We start from the raw sequence: 21799 nt of genomic DNA on the forward strand, positions 1-21799 counted from the left end.
GAGGGGCGCGGGGCTTGCAAATGTCTCATTCCGCGCCTGGGCCAGAGCTGATCCCGCCGGGCCTGTCGGCTTCTCTTCCTCTCCCACCCTCGGCCCTTTTGGAGAGCAACGGTTCTGGGGCCAGGCCACTTCCCAGACGTGGCCAGGAAGTGGCATGTGTGTCGGGCCCGGACGGAACTGCAGTGTCCAGCTGTGTGGCTTTCGGAGCCCGCAGTGGCCGCAGGGGCTCCCCAGCCCCGGGGCCCAGAAATGCGGAGACTCGGGAAGCACAGGCCTGGGGCCTCGTGGCTGCCTCACCTTCGTGACTGTGTCCTGGGAGCACCTGCCCTGTGACCTTCTTCCCAACTAAATAAACCAGGTAGTATTTTGCTCTGGTGTTTGGATGAAAAAAAAAAAAAAAACTGGCAGTAAGGAGGAAGTGGGGAGCATTTGGCCTGGCTGGTTTTTAGAAAGTCCCCCAGCCACTCACAGTTGCGCCTTACAAAGGTCACCAGCTGACGGGTCAGGAGTGAACTTGAACTTCAAGTTCAAGTAGAAGGTCCAGTGTTCCTGATGGGTCTTTAGGCCCCATTCCACGGCCCCGCAGAATACTGACACACACCTTACCTCTCGACATCAGACCTCAGCGCGGAGGCGCGGCCGGGCCCTCCTCAGCCCTGGCCTCTGCGGAATCGTGTGTATCACGTGTGTATCACGTCTGTCGTGATCATTAAATGGACAGTTGCCGATTCGTGATTTCGTTTGGCTTGCACGACAACACTGGTTGGAAGGACTGTTGGGAGGCGGAAGGACTGTCGTGACCCTCATTTCGCAGACGACAAAGCTGAGGCCCCAGAGAGGGTGCGCAGCTTACCCAGGGCCACCACAGCTAGCGAGTGGCGGGGCTGGGATCTGAGCACAGGCGGTCCAGGTCGAGGGCCCACGCCGTCACCTAGTGCCCTGCGCATCGCCGCTCCCTCGGGACTGTAGGGTCAGCGTCTTGTCTTCGAGACGCCCCTCCACCCCCTTGCCGTCTCCCCCACCTTCCTATTCAGGCCTCACATTTGTGCTTCTAAATAGTGCTTCTCCAGGAAGCCAAGCGCCAGCCAGGACCGGCGAGAAGAAAGGGCTCGGGGCCCACTTCCCTGAGCTCCCTTGAATCCCCTGGCAAGGCACCTGTAACCCTGCAGCTCGGCCCCGCGGGACCACACCCAGGGTCATCCATGCGCCAGCCAAAGCCTCCGCGTGTCTCCTGGGGCCAAAGTGAGGGCCGCAGGGAGCCCTGGAGCCTCTCCCGCCAGGGACTCGCTCAGGCTCCAAGACGAATATCAGTTCTCTCTCTGGCAGCCCCGTCTCCCACCCCTGCGTTTGGTCCTGCAGAGCCAATCTGGGGGGGGGGGGCGGGCGGGGGTTGTTCCTTAGCCGATCTGTTCTCCGTTCCTCTCCCCTGGCTTCTTCGTAGTCTGGCTGCAGCTTGCTGAGAAAAACACTTGAGAACCTTTCGCTCTCCACTCCCACGCACTTAAAATACCAGGCCCATAGGTCATTTGAATGAGAGAATTTGGCTAATAACATGGGAGCTCCAGGGTACGGCTACCCTTTCTGCAGGTGCCAGCCAAGAAGGGCTTTGTCTCAGCAGGGTTGGGCCCGGGCGTGGCAGGGACAGAGGACAGTGGGTCCCGAAGCGCAGAGTGTCAGTCAGACGTGCCCACTGGCTGGCTGGGCCTAGTCGTCAGCTTCAGTGCCTGGTCTGGTCGGAAGGACGCAAGGAAGTGGAAGACACAGTTTTCCCAGAGTGGAAAAGTGTCTCTCTCTCTCACACACACACACACACACACACACCTGTGAGCACAATGTCATCGCTCATTACCTCTGTCTGTGAGGCAATAGGCGGACGGCCTGGTCAGAGCTGTAAACAAGACCTCATTGTGAGAGAAGCTACCAGAATATCTCTACCTTCATGAACCGCGCTACTGTGGCCAAAACGCCCCGCCTAGGAGCTTTTGCCAGACAGACACTACTTGCGACTGCCCATAAAATGATGGGCATGAAATAATAGAGCTTTAATTATGAGCAACGACTTCACAAATATTCACTTTGGTTGAATTTCACTCCCGATTAAGTCGGCCCGTCTGTGGTTAACCAGGGGGCATCATTAAGCCCTCGACTGCCAGGAGTTCAACTTCAGCTCAGTAAGAAACTGCTTTTGATCTGTAATCCAGGCTTTCAATTAGCTGTCAAATACAGTGTTGGGTACATTAGAGTCATAGGGACGATTTTCACTTTTTAGGGCAGTGGTAGAGTGTGTAAAAAAAGAACTCTAAGTCCATATTCCTGGTGCTGGTGCCGCTGACTTTGCAAATGAGAGATTTAGGACCTCGTGCCAATAATGTGAAGAACAGTGAGTGTGAAGCCGGCGGACTGGGGTTCTGCTGTGTACACAAGCTGTGTGACTCTGGGCAAACCGTTTAACCTCTCTGAGCCTTGGCTTTGCTACCTATTAATCGAGGACAATAAAATCTATCTTGTTTATTTCGTGAGAATGCAGCGAGGACTAAATTGTATTCGGGAAAGTGTTTGAAAAGTCGCAAGTTCTACAGACCCCCCCCCAAATGCCCATATTAAGAAGATGGTGATTCTTCGATGTCGTTTAGGAAAGCAAGCGTAGCAGTATGACTGTCGGAGGGCTGCCCAGGTGTGAGGCCGTTTCAGTAGGTAAACGCGCAGGTGCCTGGAGAGCGGTTGTCACTTGTAGTGCGAAGGCCAGAACCCTCAAAACGTTCGGCATTCGTCGTGGGTCAAATAATGTTCCCTAAGACCTCGTACCCACCATCAACCTCAGAATGTGACCTTATTTAGAAATAGGGGCTTCGCAGATGTAATCAAGTTACGGTGAGATCCTCCCGGCTTAATGACCAGTGGAGGTTCGGAGACAGAAGATGGCAGAGGAAGAGGACATGTAATGACAGAGGCGTTAGCTGGGGTGATGCTTCTACAAGCCAAGGAATGCCAAGGGCCGCCAGCAGCCCCCGGAAGGAGGGGCAGGGCAGGGAAGGAAGGACTCTTCTGCAGAGCCTTCGGGGGAAGCAGGGCCCTGTCGACACCTTGATCTGGAAGGTCTGGCTTCCCAGAAGTGTGTGACAGTACATTTCAGCTGTTGTAAGCCACCCCGTTTGGGGCGACGTGTTACAGCAGCCCCAGGAAACGAGCGCAGCATCGTCACGGCGTCTTTGAATCACTGCGGTAGCAGGTGGCGGAGGCGATGGAGGAAGCGCGCAGGGGCGAGCCCGTGCCTCGGCAGCGTGACGGGCCCCCGGGGGCCGCACGGCCAGAGACAAAATCAGAGGTGAAAGTCGCATCGTGTGTGTCCCGTGAACCCCTTTATTTTGCAGACCAGGAATCTGAGACCCGGGGAGGTCAACTCATTTGTCCACAAACTCAAAGCTAACTCTCTTGCAGATGAGCTCCCCTCACCACACCCCTACAGCCCCCCGACCCCTGCCACCCCCCCCCCCACACACACAGATACACACACACAGACCTGCCCAGTCGCTGGAGCGGTGTCATTATTCATTGCTGTGTCTTTAGGGTCCCTTTTCCTTTTATTTTCCCATTCCTCCCCTCTACCCCGAGTCCCCCTCCTTCCCTGCCTTCCCGTGAGGGTACCTGGTGGGTACAGAACACAACCCCCTGACCTCCAGCCTTTGCAGCTACAAACCCCATTCAGTCCCACACCCTGATCAATCAGAAGTGAAGAATGCTTTATAAGGCACCCGCGAAACAGCCACACGGCAGTCAAGGAAGGCCACCTGGAACGTGAGTCGCTGGCCCCAACTCTGAAGCCAGGAGGACTGAGGCGAGGGGTGGAGCCGGGAGGCCTGGGTGGCTAGCCAAGTGGCCGGAGGACGGAAGACCCCAAAGCAGAAATGCCGTGGCTTGCGGGAGAAACTGGGAAGTGACCGGCCTGGCCGAGTGGGGAGCGGGGGATGGAGAGGGAACTTGGTAGTGAGAAAATCCTAAAAGCTGGCCGTGGAATTCGATATTGATGAGACAGGCAATAATTCTGGTAGGTTCTTTACAGAAAGGGGGCGGAGTGACGTAATGGTCAGAGGAACACGTGGGCAGGGCCGTGCCCAGGGCTGCCCCGCCTCGCTTCTCTGACCAGTTCTTAGAAAACCGTAGGCTCAGATGGGCAGTGGATCCGGGCGCATGCCTCCGCGCCGAGCCCTCCTCACCGGGCCGGGCTGGCCACCTCTCCCGCCCATCCCTCTACGTCAGCTAGATGCCAGGGTAGAAAACAATCTGGGCTGTCACCTGGTGACATTTGAAGGATGCTCTAAAGATGGCCAATTCCCAAAGCCCAAAAGGATTCTTCTGCAGGTTCCGGGAGGGAAGGGCAGCTGATGGCAAAGGTAAACCTGGGTGCAGGGCCGCCCGGGCTCCTCCAGCATGCTGGCCCGTGAAGCGCCCCCTACCCCCTGTGAGACAGGTTGGCCGTGGCCTGGGTTAGAAAGCCACACGGGACAGAGCAGGTTTTGTCATCTGACCATCGCTTGGGATTGGTCTTATCACAGACTTTCAGTAGACAGAATATCAAATCCTTGGGGATCATTGGGTGGGGTTTTTCGTGATTAGAAAGCACTGGCCTCCTGTAGCCAGAGGTTATATCGTCATTGAGCATTTTTCCGTGGCCTTCTTTGATCTCGAAACATGCACGACTGTCGACAATGTGATGCTCTTTCTAACTTGGGGAAAGAAGACGGTTTGATTTTTGAAGTGGTTGTGGAAGCAGAGAAGGGAATGGGTGGGCGCGGTTGGTTTTCCTCTCATTTCTTTGGCGTTTCATGTCATGCATGCGATTAAGAGGAGACAGCCTCTCACCTGGAGGACTATTATATTGATGTAGGAGGGCCGAACATCGTGCTCAGGCAAACTGAGGGTCCTGGTACGCACTGTGAGGAGCAGAAGAGCAAATAATAAAAATGAACCACGACCACACACGTGCCCTCGAATGCCGTGCAGCAGATGCGGTTTAATGACTTTCCTGCTATCAGCTCAGTTAACCTCCCCCAGTTCTGTAAGGCAGGACACGTTATCTGTGCCCGTCTTCCAGATGAGGGCACCGAGGCACACAGGGCTGGTGCCCTGCCAAAGGTCAGCCGGCCAGGATTCATCCTCTGAACCACTCGGCCAAGAAGAAATGTTTTAACTTATTAACACATTTATTTGCATATTCATAATTAAGTTAATAACAGATCCATATTACATTATATTGGTAATCGTATTATAAATATAAAGTTAAAATAATTTTAAAATAGCTTTTTAAAAGTTATTGAACGCATTGCCTGATATACATACAATGAAGACATGTTCACGTTTAAGTATAAGAAAAGAAAAAGGTTTAAGTATAAGAAACAGGTTTAGATGGAAATTCATGTGCGTATATATAGTTATAGTATTTACTGAATCTCAATCTGTCAGTTACATATCCTTGAGTCCATGTATTGATTATAAATTAATTTTGTCTGGCTAATCCCACGAGTATCTCTAATAACATCTACCATTTAAAAGAATATTTAAAATCAACCAGCAATTAGTATTTTTGAAATACAGAAAGAACAGTTTTAATTTAGCGTATCCTCAAATTTAGGAGTTCTGTCTCTTAACCCCTGGAGATACAAACAGCCTGAGAGGGGCAAGCTGGATACGGTCGCTTTCATTCCTTTTTGCCCGGAGTTTATGAGAAGAGAAGTCGGCCGTGAGGAAAGGGCCGGACAACTGCCTATCTGATCCTCTGTCCCCTGGGGTCTTGACTTGAAAGAAAGGAAATCCTAATCTCTCCTGATCCTGCATTCATCGATGATTAAACAGAAACCATATAACTACGTGACAATGACGTGTGCCTTCTAGACACGCCTCGTAGATGTGCACGTCAGAATTCAAGCAAAGCCAAACTCAAGGGCATACGGGTAAAACCAGTAACTTGTGCTGAAGACCGTCCGTCCTTTCCAGTGCAAGGGTGGGAAAGTGTAAACTTGTAGTCAGCAAATATGTTCAGGCCATCGCCTCATTCTGACGTGTTCTCTTCTGCGTTCCCACAGGGAAAAGCTTCACTCTGACGATCACCGTCTTCACAAACCCCCCGCAAGTTGCCACTTACCACAGAGCCATCAAAATCACAGTGGATGGACCCCGAGAACCTCGAAGTAAGTGGGCCCCCCGCTCGGGGCTGGCACACCCTCTGGGTTGATACACTCGGGCACCAGGGACGGTGGTGTCTCAGAATCCTTGGGTTCAACCGGCATCTCTCAAATGTGGCTAAAACTTCTGACGGACGAGGACGTCAGGCCCCTGCAGAGAGAAAGAGTTTTATTATTGACACTCTCGCTCTTCGGAGCTTGGCATCTGGTGCTGGGCTCTTTCTGTAGCCTCCTGTTAGGGAGCGGAAGGAAATCAGGCTGACTCGAGGGCAAGCTAGAACCTTTCAAGCTGCACGAGACCAGGGACTAGTCCCTCAGATACACAGTGAAGTTCAACAGGATTAGAAACGGAACAGTGAATGGAAGATTGGCCAGGCCCGAGAAGGCCTGAGGGTCTAAATAGACCGCGAGGGCCTGATGACCATCCATTCTGGCCTTCGATTCCTTTGTTGAGGCTGGAGACGAAATCTATGAAAATGACCATTTTCTTCCGGTGTCACAGATCAAAACTGTATTACGGGATCGTTTAAAATAGAGAATGGGATGGGAGAAGACTGTCTGGGGGGGAAACCAGTAAATATAGAACGATGGCACCAAAAAAAAAAATAGCTCCGATGAGGAAAGCTTTTTAAAAAAAGGAGTGAGGTTGTTTAGTCTGCAGAAAGATGTCTTCATGGTGATTTAATGACTATCTTTGAGTAAACACAAGAGTAACACTTTTTTCCAAACCACACCCTTCCCCGGGGTGGAGGCTGGGTCACAGTCCCGGATCTGTGGAGCTGGCTGGAGCCCCTGCCCAGCATGTGCGTCCCTCTGGACCTCGTCAGGTCCCCAGTGGAAAATTAATGTGCTCACTTCTCAGGGGGAGGGAGGTTCAGAAACAGGCCTTCCGGCTACTCCCGGAAGCTGAGATGCAGGGAGGCCAGGTTGTAAAACAACGTGGCTACGAATCTGGGCCCTGCGGGCAAACAAGTGGAGTTCTGGGTCAGGCACGTAAGCCTTCTGCAAGTCACGGAGCCTCCCTGAGCCTCAGTTTCCTCATCTGCAAAATGGGGATAATAATGAGACCTTCTTTATACGATGAAACGAGATGATGCAGAGAATGAACTCAGGGGTATGGCTCTCTGCCTGCCGGCTTGTTGGTCACGTGCTAGAAGCATCCCAGGTGCTGCCTCAGCTCTCCCGAGGCCCCAAAGTGGGAAGAACCCACAGAACCCGCCCCACCCCAGGGACGGCCACCTGGGACGGGGTTCCGTCCACGACCCCCTTGCCGCCATTTGCCACGCTCCGTGCCTCCCTCCACATCTGACCTCGTTTTTTCCCCTCTCGGCTTCCTCTGGCTCTGCCCAGACTCAGGAAACTCTGGGACTTTGTAACATCCCCTGATGCCAGTTTACTTGTGAAAAGAAGGCCACACACACGCACAGGACCACACAGTCGCGACCAAACCCAGGAATGACTGTCCGCGCTTCCTAGGCTTTCCAAGTAGGAAAGACTAACAGTGATCCTGCTTTAAACAGAAACACCAGGCAGGTGCCCTGGGCTCTCCACGGAGGACCAGAGAGGAAGCAGGCTCAGTTTATAGCAAGGCACAGGGTCGGGGGGCAGGCAGTTGTGATGCAAGGAAATTGACTTCGAAGGTAATTAAACTTCTAGAAAGCCTCACTCGGGGGGAGAGGGATCTGCAGAATCTCTCTCTCGAAAAAGAGAAGCAACGGCTGTCTTCCAGACAGTTCGGATGCTGACCCGCCTGAAGGAAGCTTAGCTCATGCGACCCCTCGCTGCGCCTCCACTTCTGCCATTCTCCCAGGCATAAAAAAAAAAGGGGGGGCAGTTCTTGACCCATTGCCAGTATTTGCTGTTAACATTCAAAGAACTTAAGAGGCAGTTGAGCTTCAGAAAACAAATGGTGGCCAGGGCGACTTTTAAGAACTGGCGGTCAGAGGGGACAAATATGAGATTGTAATGGCCGGCCTACACATACGCTTTACTTTGCTTCCTGCTGCTTTATACCTTAAGAAAACAGTCGCCACTGAGAAGGGCGCTTTGAACAGACATAAGGGACTGGCTCCGGATAGGGGACCCATTTTTATGAAGTCTTTCCTGCCAAATGGAATTCGGGGTCTGGGGAAAAATTAAAATAATAAGTATGCGCATGATATAAAGAGACACCATAGATCCAGGTAGATAGCCTCACATTTCACAAGAGACTTCTAGAAAAAGGTCAAAAGCGCATAGACTCCCAGGATGATTTGCATAATGCTGGCTTTTCTGTTCACCCTATGAAGCAAGGGGGCCACCCACCACTGCTAATTTAGTATGTTGTTTTCTTATGATTTGACTATCTTGATTCAAGTTGGAAACTTCTTCTTTTCGATGAAGCTGTGCTGACAGCCACTTTAAAAAAAAAAAAAAAGATAAAGCTAACAATGTTTTCCAGCTTTATTAAGATATAACTGACATAACGTGTAAGTTTAAGCTTTGCAGCATGATGATTTGATACGTGTCGGTATTGCAAGATAATTGTTACAGTAAGATTAGTTAAGGCATCTGTCACATCACACGTGTGTGCAAGTGCTGAGAACTTTTAAGGTTTACTCTTTCAGCAACTTTCAAATACGTGATACTGTGTTAATGGCACATCACATCCCAGAACTTATTCATCTTATAACTGAAAGTATCTACCCTGTGACCACCTTCACCATTTCCCCTCTGCACTCCTGTCCCTGGCAACCACCAGTCAGCTCTCTGTTTCTATGAGTTCAGTTTTTTGCATTCCACATATAACTGAGGTCATCCGATAGTTGTCTTTCTCTGTCTGACTCATTTCGTTTAGCATAATGCCTTCCAGGTCCGTCCATGTTGTTGCAAGTAGCAGAATTTCTTTCTTTTTTAATGGCTAAATAATATTCTATTGTGTGAGATACACACACACACACACACACACACACACACACACACCATTGTCTTTATCCATTCAGCTGTCAACAGACACTTAGGTTATTTTGGTAACTGTGCTAGTGTGAAGAATTCCCGGGCACTCTCTAATGTAGTGCTGAGAGCTCCCTGCATGTAAGTCAGGACACCCAGACAGTGTCAGATATGTGGATTAATAAGACCTCTAAGGATCCTTCTGTCACCATGGTCTGTGAATTCAGAGTAATTCTGGCAAAATGGCCCCGGCATCACCAAGTCAAATAGTTTTGAAAACGTCTCTTGTTTCAGTGATATCAAAGACTATGGGAGCTAGAAGGGACCTGAGCAGGCACTGAGGCCTAATTGTGTCATAGATAATTGTGTCATAGACGAAGCCAGAAATAGAATGAAGAGGCTCTGATACCTAATCCTACATCCCTCTCCGTTATCCATCCTTCCATCTGTCCATTCATCCATCTGTCCATTCATCCATCCGGTCACCTCACCGTCTATACCATAACATCTACTCGTGGTCTATACAAAACTCTGACCTGGCCTCGGTATCCTTCGTGTTTGAAATAAGATTCGGGCTTAAGTGACCTCTCACGTTTGTCCCAGCTCTGAGATTGTCTAGGAAGGGGGAACGGTAGGGCAGCATTGCAGGCACGGAGCCTTCAACTTGAAGCCTGTGTGCAAAAAACAAAACAAAACAAAACAAAACAAAAAAAAACAGAAGGAAAGCTTAGCCCATTCAATCTGCCACTCAGGGACTTGAGACAAGAACGAAGAGGTCCAGAACACACCACAGCTGTCTGTTGGCCAGGCTGAGATTATAATTTGTTGTTTCAAACCAATAGAGAAATTATTCATTGTTGAAAATTAAATTCGTTATGAAGAAAGAGCACTATCAGGAGGTATCCTCTGGGATCAGTTCTTACAAGAAGGACTTATTTTCAGTTCACAGGTAGAATCCTTAGTAGCTTGTTAACATAAGGAAAGATAGTCTTCTCTTTAAGCCTTAAAGAGAGAGTGAGAGGATTTTTCACACACACACACACACACACACACACACACACACACACAAAGGATATCTGAAAGTTGTTTTTATGGTTTTTTCCCCAATATTTAGAGGACCTAATGAAAAAGTCTAGTTTTCAGCCTGTGTCTGTAATATGATAATATTGAAATATCAAAGCATATTCTCTGCAGATATTTCGTGAAATAATTTGAATACATGAATTAGTGCCATGGAGGATGATATTTTGCTAAGGAGGGGTTGAGGAGAGAGAGCAGTTGGGACCCTATCTGACCCAATGGTGGCAGGGGTCAGGGCGGGGGTCGGGGAGGGCTAGTGATGTGGAATGGATAGTCATCCTGACGTCGTGAGCCATCTCCTGCCCGGGCAGGAATCCGTTATATCTGGAACACTGAGTAACCTAATGAAAAATTGAAAAGGTTAATAAAACAAATATTGGCCGTTCCTGGGACAACTTCTGCCCTGGGGTTAAAGAGTCTTTCACAGGAACCGCGTTGTGCTTGAGCTCTTGAGAGTCACGGTCGCGGGGAAGGAGGCGGCGCCGTTACGTGAAAACGTTAGAATATGCTGTTTTCCAGGGCACTGGTTTTCTTGACAACTAATAGGGAAAATTTAACAATTTAATTAAAAGAGGTTGACTGCCGGGCCTAAGTCCCCATCACTCCATTTCTTTGTTAAAGACTGTTGAGATTGCGTCACAGGGATAGAATTTTCTGTGATTTTGAATAGAAATAGCATACCTATCTACATAAAAAAAAAAAACAAACAAAAAACAAAAAACAAAACAGGATCTTCATATAATAAATGGTGAGCACGTTTCAAGTGAAAAGAGATGCATGTGAAAGGTCCCTATAAACTTACGGCGATAACAGACCTGAAAGTACTTGAAACCAAGTTTAGCTAGAAAAGAATGAGATGAGCCAGAAATATTTACAGATTGCTCTTGTGATGGACTAATATATAGTTATTTTTTTAAATGGCATTTTCCTTTAATAATAAAAACATCTAAGAATAATGATAATACCTCACAGTGCTAACTGTTCGCCCAACGCCGTCCCGAGCACTGGCATATATTAGTTGGTTTAATCTTCACAAGAACAGGTAAGGAAGTCGAAGCAAAGAGAAGCCTGAGTCCTTGCCAAGGTCGCAGGGTTAGCAAGCAGAACCGAAATGCAGTCCAGACAGTGACTTCACAGACGCCAGAGTCTGATTTTAGGAACTGCACCAGCTCCTCTTTGAGCTTCATCATATTGAAATTTCTGTTTCGGAAATTCTTTTTTAGAAGAGTTCATCAATACGATTCTGGTTCTCATACAGTTGTCTTCGAGAAAGCAGAACCTCGTGGCCTTGGCTGGGGTCGTTTTTGTACGGACAGGAAGGAATCAGAATTTTCCCTCGGGCAGGGCTCAGTGCCGTCTGTGCTGGGGGCAGGGGCATGACCCAGTATGCATCCACACTGTCGCACGTGCGGGGATTTGTTCCGTGTCTGTCACTCGGGTCTGTTTGGGGGCCTGGCATCAATAGGGACCTGAAGATGGGATGGTGCATGACATAAGCCTCTTCCTCTAGTGCTGGCGTGCAGGAATAATGTGACAAAAATGTCCGCCAGGTGAATAGTCTGAGAGCATTTATTTCCCCCTTTGGCAAATCACCCTGGAGGGCCCGTGAGCACAGTGTGCAGCCCGCTGGGAGCGTGAACCTCCTGTGTCATTCTTTGCTCCTGACTGGCCAGTGGAATGCCAGACAGTTTATAGATCTGTGATCTCAGGATTGCAATTATCAATCCACAGTCACTTTGTCCGCTGGGACTTGCTCGAAGCATATCTTCCAGGTAATGAGGTGTCCTGCCTCTTCCCTGAGATCCTTTTGTTCTTTCTAGATGAAATCCTGACCCACAAAAGGAAAAGGACATTATCCTTTCTTCCTTCTCACCCAAATATAAAATGGGAGACAGACAGAAGTTCAAAGAAGAGAAAATGTTCTACTTAATTGATTCCCCCTCCCTACTTTGAAAGGCGTTTTGGTGCTAAGTTGGACCCTTTGGGATGACTTCCACTGATACTATATTTCCCACAGTGCCGAGTCCCCCCAACTACCTGAAGATTTGGCAAAAGCAGTTTTCAAAGCGTTCATAATAATCCTGCCAAACAGTTCCAGTGAATTTGAGAATCTCTTTCTCCTGATTATCTTTAGCAGTATAAAGCTGGACTAAGAAGAATTGTATGTACATAAAGATCTTCCTGGACCTTGAGCCGGTGGCAGATTTAATTCAGACTAAGGATGAGCAGGAATGTAAGATGAGCCTGCAGGGAGTATGCTTCTGCCCCGGAAGCAGTAATTACCCACCTTACCTAAGCTTGCTGAGACTTTGGCAGGCCTGCGACCCCTTGGTATCTAGCCCTATTTTATATAGAAATCACTCAGATTTTTAGATAGCATTTGTATTGCTGCAAAAAGAAAGAAAAAGTTCCTTCTAGGTACCAGTGAGAACCCCAGGAAATGTTTCAGGACTTTCTAGTATAACACAGGGGACAGGAGAGAAGAAACGCAATGAAACTTGAACCATTACCGTGAATGTCTCTTTCCAGTGGGACCACCGCAAACCCATTTACGAATGGCACACCCGTGAGGTGGAGAGCCAAGCTAATATTTCACAGTCCTTGCTAGAATTTACTATATGACGGGCTAAAAGAAAAGAAAAAAAATCCTGTCTGCATTAAGGTTTTAGATTCTTAATCTTTAAACATGTAAGAGAATAAAAATCTCTGGATCCCGAGCTAGGGGTGAACGCGGCTCCAGGCCCGTGGGTGTGAACTCAGGCCGTTTCATACTTCCATGCTCACTTTCTTCTTGCGTCAAGCTGGGCAGTGGGACGAGATCATCTCCAAGTGAGTTCCCACTCAGAAGGGGTAGCGAAATATGGTCAGAAAAACAGAGCCATAGGTTCCCCGTGAAGAGGGCCCCCGAGAGGCTGACCCCCACGAGCACCCCTCAGCGACATCAACCTTTGTCACATCAGACGCGTCCACATGCACCCAGATTATTCTTTAGGTATCTTTTTGTTTGTTTTGGTTTTGGTTTTGGTTTTTTGCTGTACATTTTTAAAATGACTTTTATCATTTGTTTTTAAAATGATCTGCCTATGAGTAACTCATTCGGTTTCCCACGGCCTTGATTTCGCTGCCATCAGCATGTAATGACCGTCAGGGGTAAGGACGGTCCCCATTTGGGCACTTGCTTATGGGTGGCTGGCGTGGCTGAGCCCCCAGGCATGACAGTGCCGGTACTCAGGGCTAGGAAGCTGAATGCAACAGCCTCCGTAGAAAGCTGAAAACCATCTGGCAGACAGGAGCCTGTGGAGGATGGAGTAATTATTTGCATTTAGGCTTATGATCCTTTGGCTATAAGAAAACTCTAAGCAAAAAAAAAAAAAATTCATGAATGCTATTTAAAAATTCATGAAGTTGCCATAATGTTGCATTATTTAGATTGTTCTGTTTGTTTGTTTTCTTTCTGTATTTAAACCCAGTAAAATCTCTCATTTTTACGGATCTTTGAAACAGTCTGGACACTGTTCCCAAGTCCCTTGTAGGTAATATGGCCTTGGCCCCACATGTCGAACTTTGTGAAAAAACTCAGGGGTAAAATTCAGTCTGTGTAACATCAAAAGCCCGGACTCGAGCTTGTCACATGTGGGTCCTTTCCAATGTGTGCAGCAAATAGCTGTAGGACAGGCTCTGGGAAACTGTTCCAGAAAACTGACAGCAAACGTGCCAGCGTCTCGTGAGGTCTGAATTCTTACACCAGGAGAAAGCAGCCCACCGGCCGGGGTGCCCAGCCGCTCCGTTAGACACCGCCAAGCCCCGCAGCAGCGGAGAAACGGGCCTTTCCAGATTCTGGGTTTTGGTTTTGGTTTTTGCATTTGTGGGCTCTCTGGGCCCCGGCCCCGCCCCACCAAGCCATTTCGGTGGCACATTCCAGTGACATGGTGCTCTTTCTCACAGCGTTAGAGACCGCCTCGGTGCATGCCCGACGCCTGGGTGATCTGTTGCCCTTGCATCTCATGGTCTAATGGAGCAGCCCTCTCCTGGGGTGGTTGGGGAGCAGTTCGGCTGAGGTCATGGGTGCATCTAGTTGCGTTTCGGGGAGTTCTGAAGCTGTGGCCCCAGTAACCGTGGCTGGCTCCCGCAGGAGCAGGTGGTCCCAGTTCTGGGTGCACATCTCCTGTGTGTGTGTGGGGGCGGGGAGGAGGGGTTGGTGGACCCACGGCTGGCGGATGGATTGTGGTTGACACATCGCAGTGCCCTGTTATAACGCATTGGCTTCTCAGCTTTGGGGTGGGGTCAACGTTTTTTCCCACACACTAGCCACTTTCCATTTTTCATTTTGAAAGGAAAAAAAGAAAAACTTTTCCTTGAATTTTCCCAAAGGTTTGGGGATTTTGATTTTTTGTTTTTGTTTTTGTTTTCCTGTAAAGCTATGTAGCTAAGAAAGTCATTAGTAAGAATTGAATCCCGCAAGTGTCGGAGAACCCTACAACCATACACACACATGCGCACGCGCGCGCACACACACACACACACACACACACACGCACACACACATTACATATATCTGGAAGGTCGGTTTAAATAAGTTAACCAAGAGCTACTCCCCTTCACCAGCACTACGTCTAAGTTCATTTGTGCTGACTTGCAAATTTGCGCCCTCCTGTCCTTTCCACGTTATTTTCTTTCGTAAATAATTTCTTCTACAAGTTCGCTATTTGGCTCTAAAACGTTGGCAGTGAAGAAGGGGGTACATTAGGGGTGTAATCTGTCGCTGGGCATTACAGCTGTATTACCAGACACATCACAAGACAATGACATTGGGTTGGATGTGAAATGATTTTTTCATAGCGTGACTTACACATGGTATATTTATATCAAGTTCCTGTACAACTAAGTCATGCCGTGTTACCAGGAAAATTCGCTCTAGCCAGTAGCCAGACATTCTGGAGATACAGTTATAGATGGAAGCCAAGGTAAAAAATATTTAAAGACCCAAAGAAAAGTCCTTTTCTACTTGCCTTTTTTTTTTAAAAAGGAAAACAATTGAATTAATCTGCCAACTCCCTAGATCTCTATAAAGTACGTTAATGGCAATTCATTAGTTGGTTCTTCCATGATTTACATACACTCGGGTTCCAACAAAGCAAGTATTGACTAAAATTCAGGCTGTTATTGAAATCTTTCAGTGCGTTTTCAGATACCAAAATGATGAACACTTGAGATTCTGCTTGGTTGGTTGGTTTGGTTTTGGTTTTTGTTCACCATGGCTTAGAGGTCAGTCTTCGAGTCATTTGAGATAAAAAGTAAATATCTGAAATAGGGAAGTTCTCAAGTGCTATGTACGTGTACAGCCCTTTTCCGACTTGTTCCTGGTGTCATCCTATTCCTACTGACCTCTGAAGGTTTTATGAGTTTTCCGGTTTTAGAGAGCTGAGATGAAATAACCATAGTCACATCTTTGCGACGACGTCCAGTATTGCCGGTAGCCGGTGTTGCAGAAGGGAGGCAGAGAACTCTGAGCCGGAGGGGGCCAGCGAGGAGTTTGGAGCTGGGCCCACCTGGCCTCAGGCCTGATCCCTGCTACTCACTCGCTGCCTGTCGGTTTCCCCATCTGCAGAATGGGCTTAGTGACGCCTGCCTTGCTGGCCGTGTGAGGATTAAATGAGCCGGCCTGAGCCGCCGGGCCGGAGGGAGGGCTGTTGGCGGCTCTGGCTGGAGCGCTGACTGCCCGAGGCGACCTCGCTTCTCCTCCGTGATCGGATTAGCCTCCCTGGGCTCAGCGTCCTCCGTGCAAAACCAGGAGGATGAGATCCTTGTGCTGGGGGCGTCTGGTGCAGGTCGGATAAAGTAGCACCCCGCGGAGACAGCACGGTGCCCGGCACGGACGTGCTCCCTAAATGTTTGCTGCTGCTGGAGCTCGTGCCCTGGACACAGGTTGGTCCCTGTCCCTCCGCCACAGCCCTTCCCAGGAACCTTGGAACCCGGCCCCAGCCGGGGCCACGTACCTGCCAGTGCCAAATTGTTTTAAAAAAAAAAAAAAAAATTGGCAGATTAGGCCCTCAGAATATCATACAATAAGGGCTTTTTCTTCTCTTTTTTCTTCCACCCTACCTGTTATTAACCCCAAATACTGACTCAGGGAACTGACTTCAACAATTTAAACCTACGTGTTTGGTCTTTTTCCAAACAAAGATTTGACTCAAAACGTCGTCGTTTCTTAACCAGTCGTTAGCACTCGTGCTGCTGTGGGACCTGGCCAGACTCAGCATCTAGAAGCTTCTACTGGGTCATCTGTAAGGTGGGAATAGTAACGTGAGCTCTGTGTACTGCAGAGTTGTTTGGGATGAACCGAGATAATATATATCAAGGTGCTTTGTCAACAGTGCATCGATTAGGTAATAGAGTTAGTTATAATAGGTACATAATTAGATAATAGAAAAATAATAACAAAAGCATTAGTATAGTGTGTATTAGACAAAAATCTGAGGGATCTTAAAATATCATTGGTTTCTCGAAGGTAGATTTCATCTCATCATGGCTTTGGGGATTGGTGAGAAGAAAATTGTAGAGAAAAAAATAAATATATTTAAATCGGCCCCCACCGTAAACCCATACTTTTAGGAAAGTTACATTTTGCTGTTAGAATATCTTAATATTTTCTTTACCTACCACTATCTACCCCTTAAGACTGTTCAAAACAAAAAGGGTTGGATTTTCTCTTAGCATCTCTTTCTTCGCAAAACCAAATGCGGTTTTTCCTGTACAACCCTACGATTCCATTTTCTTTCCATGACGGGCTTGCAAAGCACGGAAGATCATAGCGCAACTCGTTAGCCTTATTCCTTTTTTTTTTTTTTTTTTTCCCTGCCCATGGCTCTTTATATATGCAGCTCGCCTATTTCTGGATTAGATTTCAGGGAGGTGAAATATTACACCCTCGAGCCTTCACGCCCGGTTCCCGGGTTCCCTGGACGAGTCAAAACTGCAGCTGCTCAGAGGTGACGATCTGTCGAGGCTCCAGAGGCCGCTTGCCGTCCTGTCCGTTTGCAGACGTGCTGCGGGCGGCGGGTTGGGAGAATCTCCCGCTTGCTATTCCCTGGGTGACTCAGCCAGTCTGAAAATAAATAGGTAGCTGAGGGCAGGGAGAAAGAACTGGAAAATGCTGAAATTTGAGTCTTCTCAGGAGCCGGCGGTGCTGAAAAGGAATTTTGAGCCCTGGGCAAGGGAGTGGGAGGGACCGCGGGCCTGGGAGTCCACATTCTGGCCCCCCTGGCTCCTCGAAGCTCAGGGGCTGCCATCCCCTCTCAGAGCCTCAGTTTCCCCATGTGCAGAATGAGAGAGAGGTTTGATGACTTGAAGATCCTTATCAGCTTCTAAAAGTACAATTCGCTCTCTGTAGGAGGGATTGCACTTCCCACGCACCATTTTCTCACCTGGAAAAGGAGAGCCGGGGGGCCCTGGAGCTGCCGCTAACCTGGGGAGACAGAGACCCAGGACCGGGGAGACGGGGGAGGGCCGGGGAGAGGAAGAGATGGAGCATCTCCTCCTTCCCCAGGCTGGAGAGAGAAAGAAATGCAGGTCCATGCCAGGGCGACATGCCGTAAGTAGGAACAGCCACCCTAGCCAGCCTTCCCATGGCTTCGGCACCATAAGAAAATAAAATAGAAAAGACAGCTTTATACCCGCAAAGTGCTCAGTGGCGTAGGCCATGGCGTCTCGGCGTGGCCACCGTCCTGCCTGGCCCGTCAGAGACCACGGCGCTGATTCCTCGGCCGGCCGAGAAGGATGGCCCGAGTCCTGCTGACTGAGTCGGCGGGTGTTTCTGAGCGAGGCCGTCCCCCTCCTTTGCCTCCTCGCAGTATTATGGGCTGTTCTTCATTACCTGCCCTACCTATCTTCACAATCTAGCCGCAAACAGCTTTGGTTGACCACAGCACTTCCCTATTGAAAGTTAATACTGTTTGACTCATTCTGTGTTACTAACCTGAAGCCAAAGAAAACAAGCCGGAGAATAAGCGGCTTGTATGGAGTTTGGAAAGCTCTCGGGGGCCCGGCTTTCAAAATCCTATACAGTAGCGTTACTATATCTCTCTGCTGCAGCTGCAGAGAAAATGAAGGAAGCAGAAGTGGTTAAAAAAAAAATAATAAAAGTTGGGGGTGGGGGAGGGGAGCGGGGCGGGAAGCCCCCTCCCCCTGAGGCTGGGGAAACACTCAGCATAATCTGGTTTTACACGGCAGAGTGTTCACACAGAAGAGGGACTGTTTACGGAGTTAAAAGGAGAAAAAGTTCAAAACATTCGGGGAGCAGGCGGGGTTCCTGTGCCTTCCCAGCAGAGAGGAGCTGGGAAGCGGGCCGCAGGGAGCCCGCTTCCCAGGGTCAGGCCCCCCGCCCAACCCCCGAGCCTGAGACCGAGAAAGGGGGTGGTCTCTCACTTTCGCATCTGGAAAAGGTTTGGACAGGACAGTTGCCTGGGCTTACGAGGGAGGAAGTATGGAGCGCCGCCTCGTCCTCATTCCAGAACTGGCTTGGATGTGGTCACCGGGGTGGGTGCTGGCAAGCAGCAGGATCCGTGTTTCTCCTCCCTGCGCTGTGGCTCTTCGGGAGTCGCAGGTACATAGCCACGTGCCATTTCAGGAAGGACGCCCTCCCCCCAGATGCTCCTTCTCTGGGTGGACAGAAGTTAGCCTGAGTCAGGCCACCAGCCCCCAGATTGACCCGAAGGCTTCTTCTCCGGACGCTGTGAGGTAGGGCAAATGGCCTGTTCAAAGCAACTGCTAGGTACTGTTGGCTTTCTGTTGTATCAGCCAGGGCCTGCTCGGCCATCTCTTAAGGGACTTCGGCTGGCCCCTCGGTCTCCTGGTCCCATAAGGCTGGCCCAGAATTCGGCTGGCACTTGTGACGGAAGGGGTGTCACAAATAAGCGACTGGGCTTCTCACCACGGGGAGGAAATTTCCTTCTTTCCGGCAGAGACCATCCCACACAATGCTGGGTGCGCATCCCAGGATGGGCCCAGCCCAGGAGAGGGGAGGTTATTCACTCACTCACTCACTCATTCATTCATCCAGTTATACTAGGCACCACCCAACCGCGGAAGGACTCAGTTTCCCCGTCCCGTCCGGCCACGCTCGGCGCCTCTGCCGGTTCGTCATGCGTGGCACGAGCCGGTGCAGGAGGGAGTGGAGACCCGCAGGGCGGGCCGGGGCCCTTGCGGACAGCAGGAATGCCCCGCCATGTGGCAGTGGGAAGCAGGTGGAGTCTGCGGGCCTCGGGGCGTGTCCTCTGCCCTTCCTCAGACCTTGCCTCGGGGCTAGCCAGCTTTGCTGAAGAGCTGAGCTGCAAAGCCCCTCAGACTCTCCAGGCGGCATTTCCTGAGTCCAGCCCCGACCCTGCCCTGCCCACCCGCCACGGGAACCTACTCTTCCCATGTCACCTTCCATTCAGAGCCTGGCCTTGCGGGGCAGGAGTTACTCAGATAAACGACTCCACATTACCGGCAGTTGCCACTCCGGGGGGGACTTTTGAAGGGGTTTTCTTGAGACTTCCCCGAGGGAGGGTCGGTAATAGCAGGAATTGCAGGCCGGTAGAGGAGAAAGGTTCTTGACCTCATGAGCAGTCTGAACTTTCTGTAGAGCTCTCCTCTGCTGCCCCCGCAGAGGGCCACCTCTGGTCAAGAGGAAAAGAAGGCAGGCGGGTTCTCTGCCCCAAGCTACAATTACCTCCTGAGTCACCAGACAGAAACAAGAGGTAACCGGTGGCGACCGATGAGTACAGACTTCGACTGCTGTGTTTCGGGAAGGCCCAGGTCACCCAACGGCTCTGCGAGTGAGCGAAAAGCTCCGGTCTGTGGCCATGAGCCTCGAACTGCGAAGAACTCAGTCTTGTTTCTGCTTTTGTCCCGTGGATTTGGGGGCATGGTCTGGGGTCGGGGAAGGGGAGAGACGGGGCAGGTCCAGTGCCGGCTGTTAGCTGTTGATCTTGCGTTGGCCGCAGCTGGCTTTGCCTTCCCGTCTCACCCTGGCTTTCCACGCCTACCCTTTTACGCACATGCTAGCAGTCATGTCTTAGCTCACGTCCTGAGGGCGGCTGTGGCGGGACAGCGCATGTGAGTTTTACAGACTCGCTTAACTCCGAGTGAGATAATTCTCCATGGAACTCTATATGCGCAGTTGTGATACTGTTCCTCAAAAGGGTCGTTTTTCTGAGTTCCATTTTGCCCCAAATGAATTCTACAGTTAGTTGGAAGAGAGTTGGATGGCGCCCGTCGTGAAGGCCCTGAGCATTCATTCAGTCCCTCAGTCGGTCATTTAGTCAACGTTTAGTGAGCCTACTGTGTGCCAGGTGCTCTTATAGGTGCTAGGGACACGGCCCCAAAGAAAAGAGACCAAATCCCACCCTTACGGAGCGTCCAGGCCGGTGGGCACAAGACAGACCATAAATTACATTCATTGGTGCTGCGCAGAAAGCTAACGCTGAAGGATAGAGATTGGTCAGGTAGGGGACATTTTGCAAGTTAAAATAGGCTGTTTGGGACGTTCTCAGGGAGAAGATGAAACGTAAGCAAAGACTCGAAGGACAGGAGGGATCCGGTCTACAGGTGTCTTGGGGAAAGAATGTTCTTGTCAAAGGAAGCACTAAGTACAAAGGCCCCGAGGCAGGCACTGAGCAGCGACAGCCAGGTGGACAGCCAGGGGGCCGGTGTGGCTGGGCCGAAGGCGGAATTCGCACAGTCCGCCTTCTAGTTCCAAGTGCGGGGGAGGGGCATTCATAGAAAGCGGTCTCAGCAAAGTGCCAGCCTGAGCTCTAAACCGGGCACTTCGTGCCGCCCGAGGGGCCGCTGCAGGACTATGGTTTGAGAAGGCCCAGGATACGGGAGCCTCGTGTACCTGCAGACTCTGTGGTCACACTGCTGTCTGTGACCACCTGCAAGAGAAACAAAGCTCTTCTCAGCCAAAGGTCCCTCTGTCCCTGCTGGCGATTTTCCTGGGGTAGTAGATTGGCATGTCTCTAGAACCCCTGAGTACAGACACGTTGCCTAGGAAACAGGGGGGGGGGCATCCTAGTAGGTTTCCCCCCACTGGCTCACTGTGATTTATCCACCTGAAGGAGGTGGGAGGGGCATGAGCCAGGAGACAGAAGTCCCGCACAGGGCACATGGCGCGGGGGGGGGGGGGGCTGTCACTCAGGTAGGATGATGAGCACCAATGTCAGACTGACGGTCCTCTTGCCACTGATGGGAGGGGGCGGGCGGGGGGGACAAAGAGCGTCATTATTTTCTAACCAATAAGAGAGACAGCGAAATGAGATAGAGGTTTGGCCGAGCAGCTCTTATCCCTGCTGCGGCTGCTGACAGCTTCCGGGCAGGCGAAGGTGAGTGTAGTGGCCCGCGCGGTCTGGCCGCAGCGTTGGCGGGACAATGGGGAAGGAGCAAAAACAGAACGGGATGCCCCAGTCAGTAAAGAAGCAGGAGAGGCTCAGCGAAGGCTCGAAGGGAGAGAGGAGGAGGAGATCGATGAACACTGATGTCCGAGGCCACCAATAACTGCCCCAAAGGCCACGGAGGAAACAGCAGGAGGCAGAGGGAGGGTGAGTTCTCAGGATGCCTTGAACAGAGGTGCT

General features: G+C 50.3%; 1 protein-coding gene across 4 annotated transcripts in view; it reads left to right on the plus strand.

The window, feature by feature from the left end:
* RUNX1 (RUNX family transcription factor 1) overlaps positions 1-21799 on the plus strand; it is a 227903-nt gene that overhangs the window by 160257 nt on the left and 45847 nt on the right. For all 4 annotated transcript variants that reach the window (XM_016164081.2, XM_016164079.2, XM_016164078.2 and 1 more), the window contains exon 6: positions 6081-6185. In XM_016164081.2, coding sequence (XP_016019567.1) covers positions 6081-6185 — 105 coding nt within the window. The remainder of the gene's footprint in view (positions 1-6080; positions 6186-21799) is intronic.

Source organism: Rousettus aegyptiacus, unplaced genomic scaffold, assembly GCF_014176215.1.
Source record: "Rousettus aegyptiacus isolate mRouAeg1 unplaced genomic scaffold, mRouAeg1.p scaffold_m13_p_4, whole genome shotgun sequence".
Classification (NCBI taxonomy): Eukaryota; Metazoa; Chordata; class Mammalia; order Chiroptera; family Pteropodidae; genus Rousettus; species Rousettus aegyptiacus.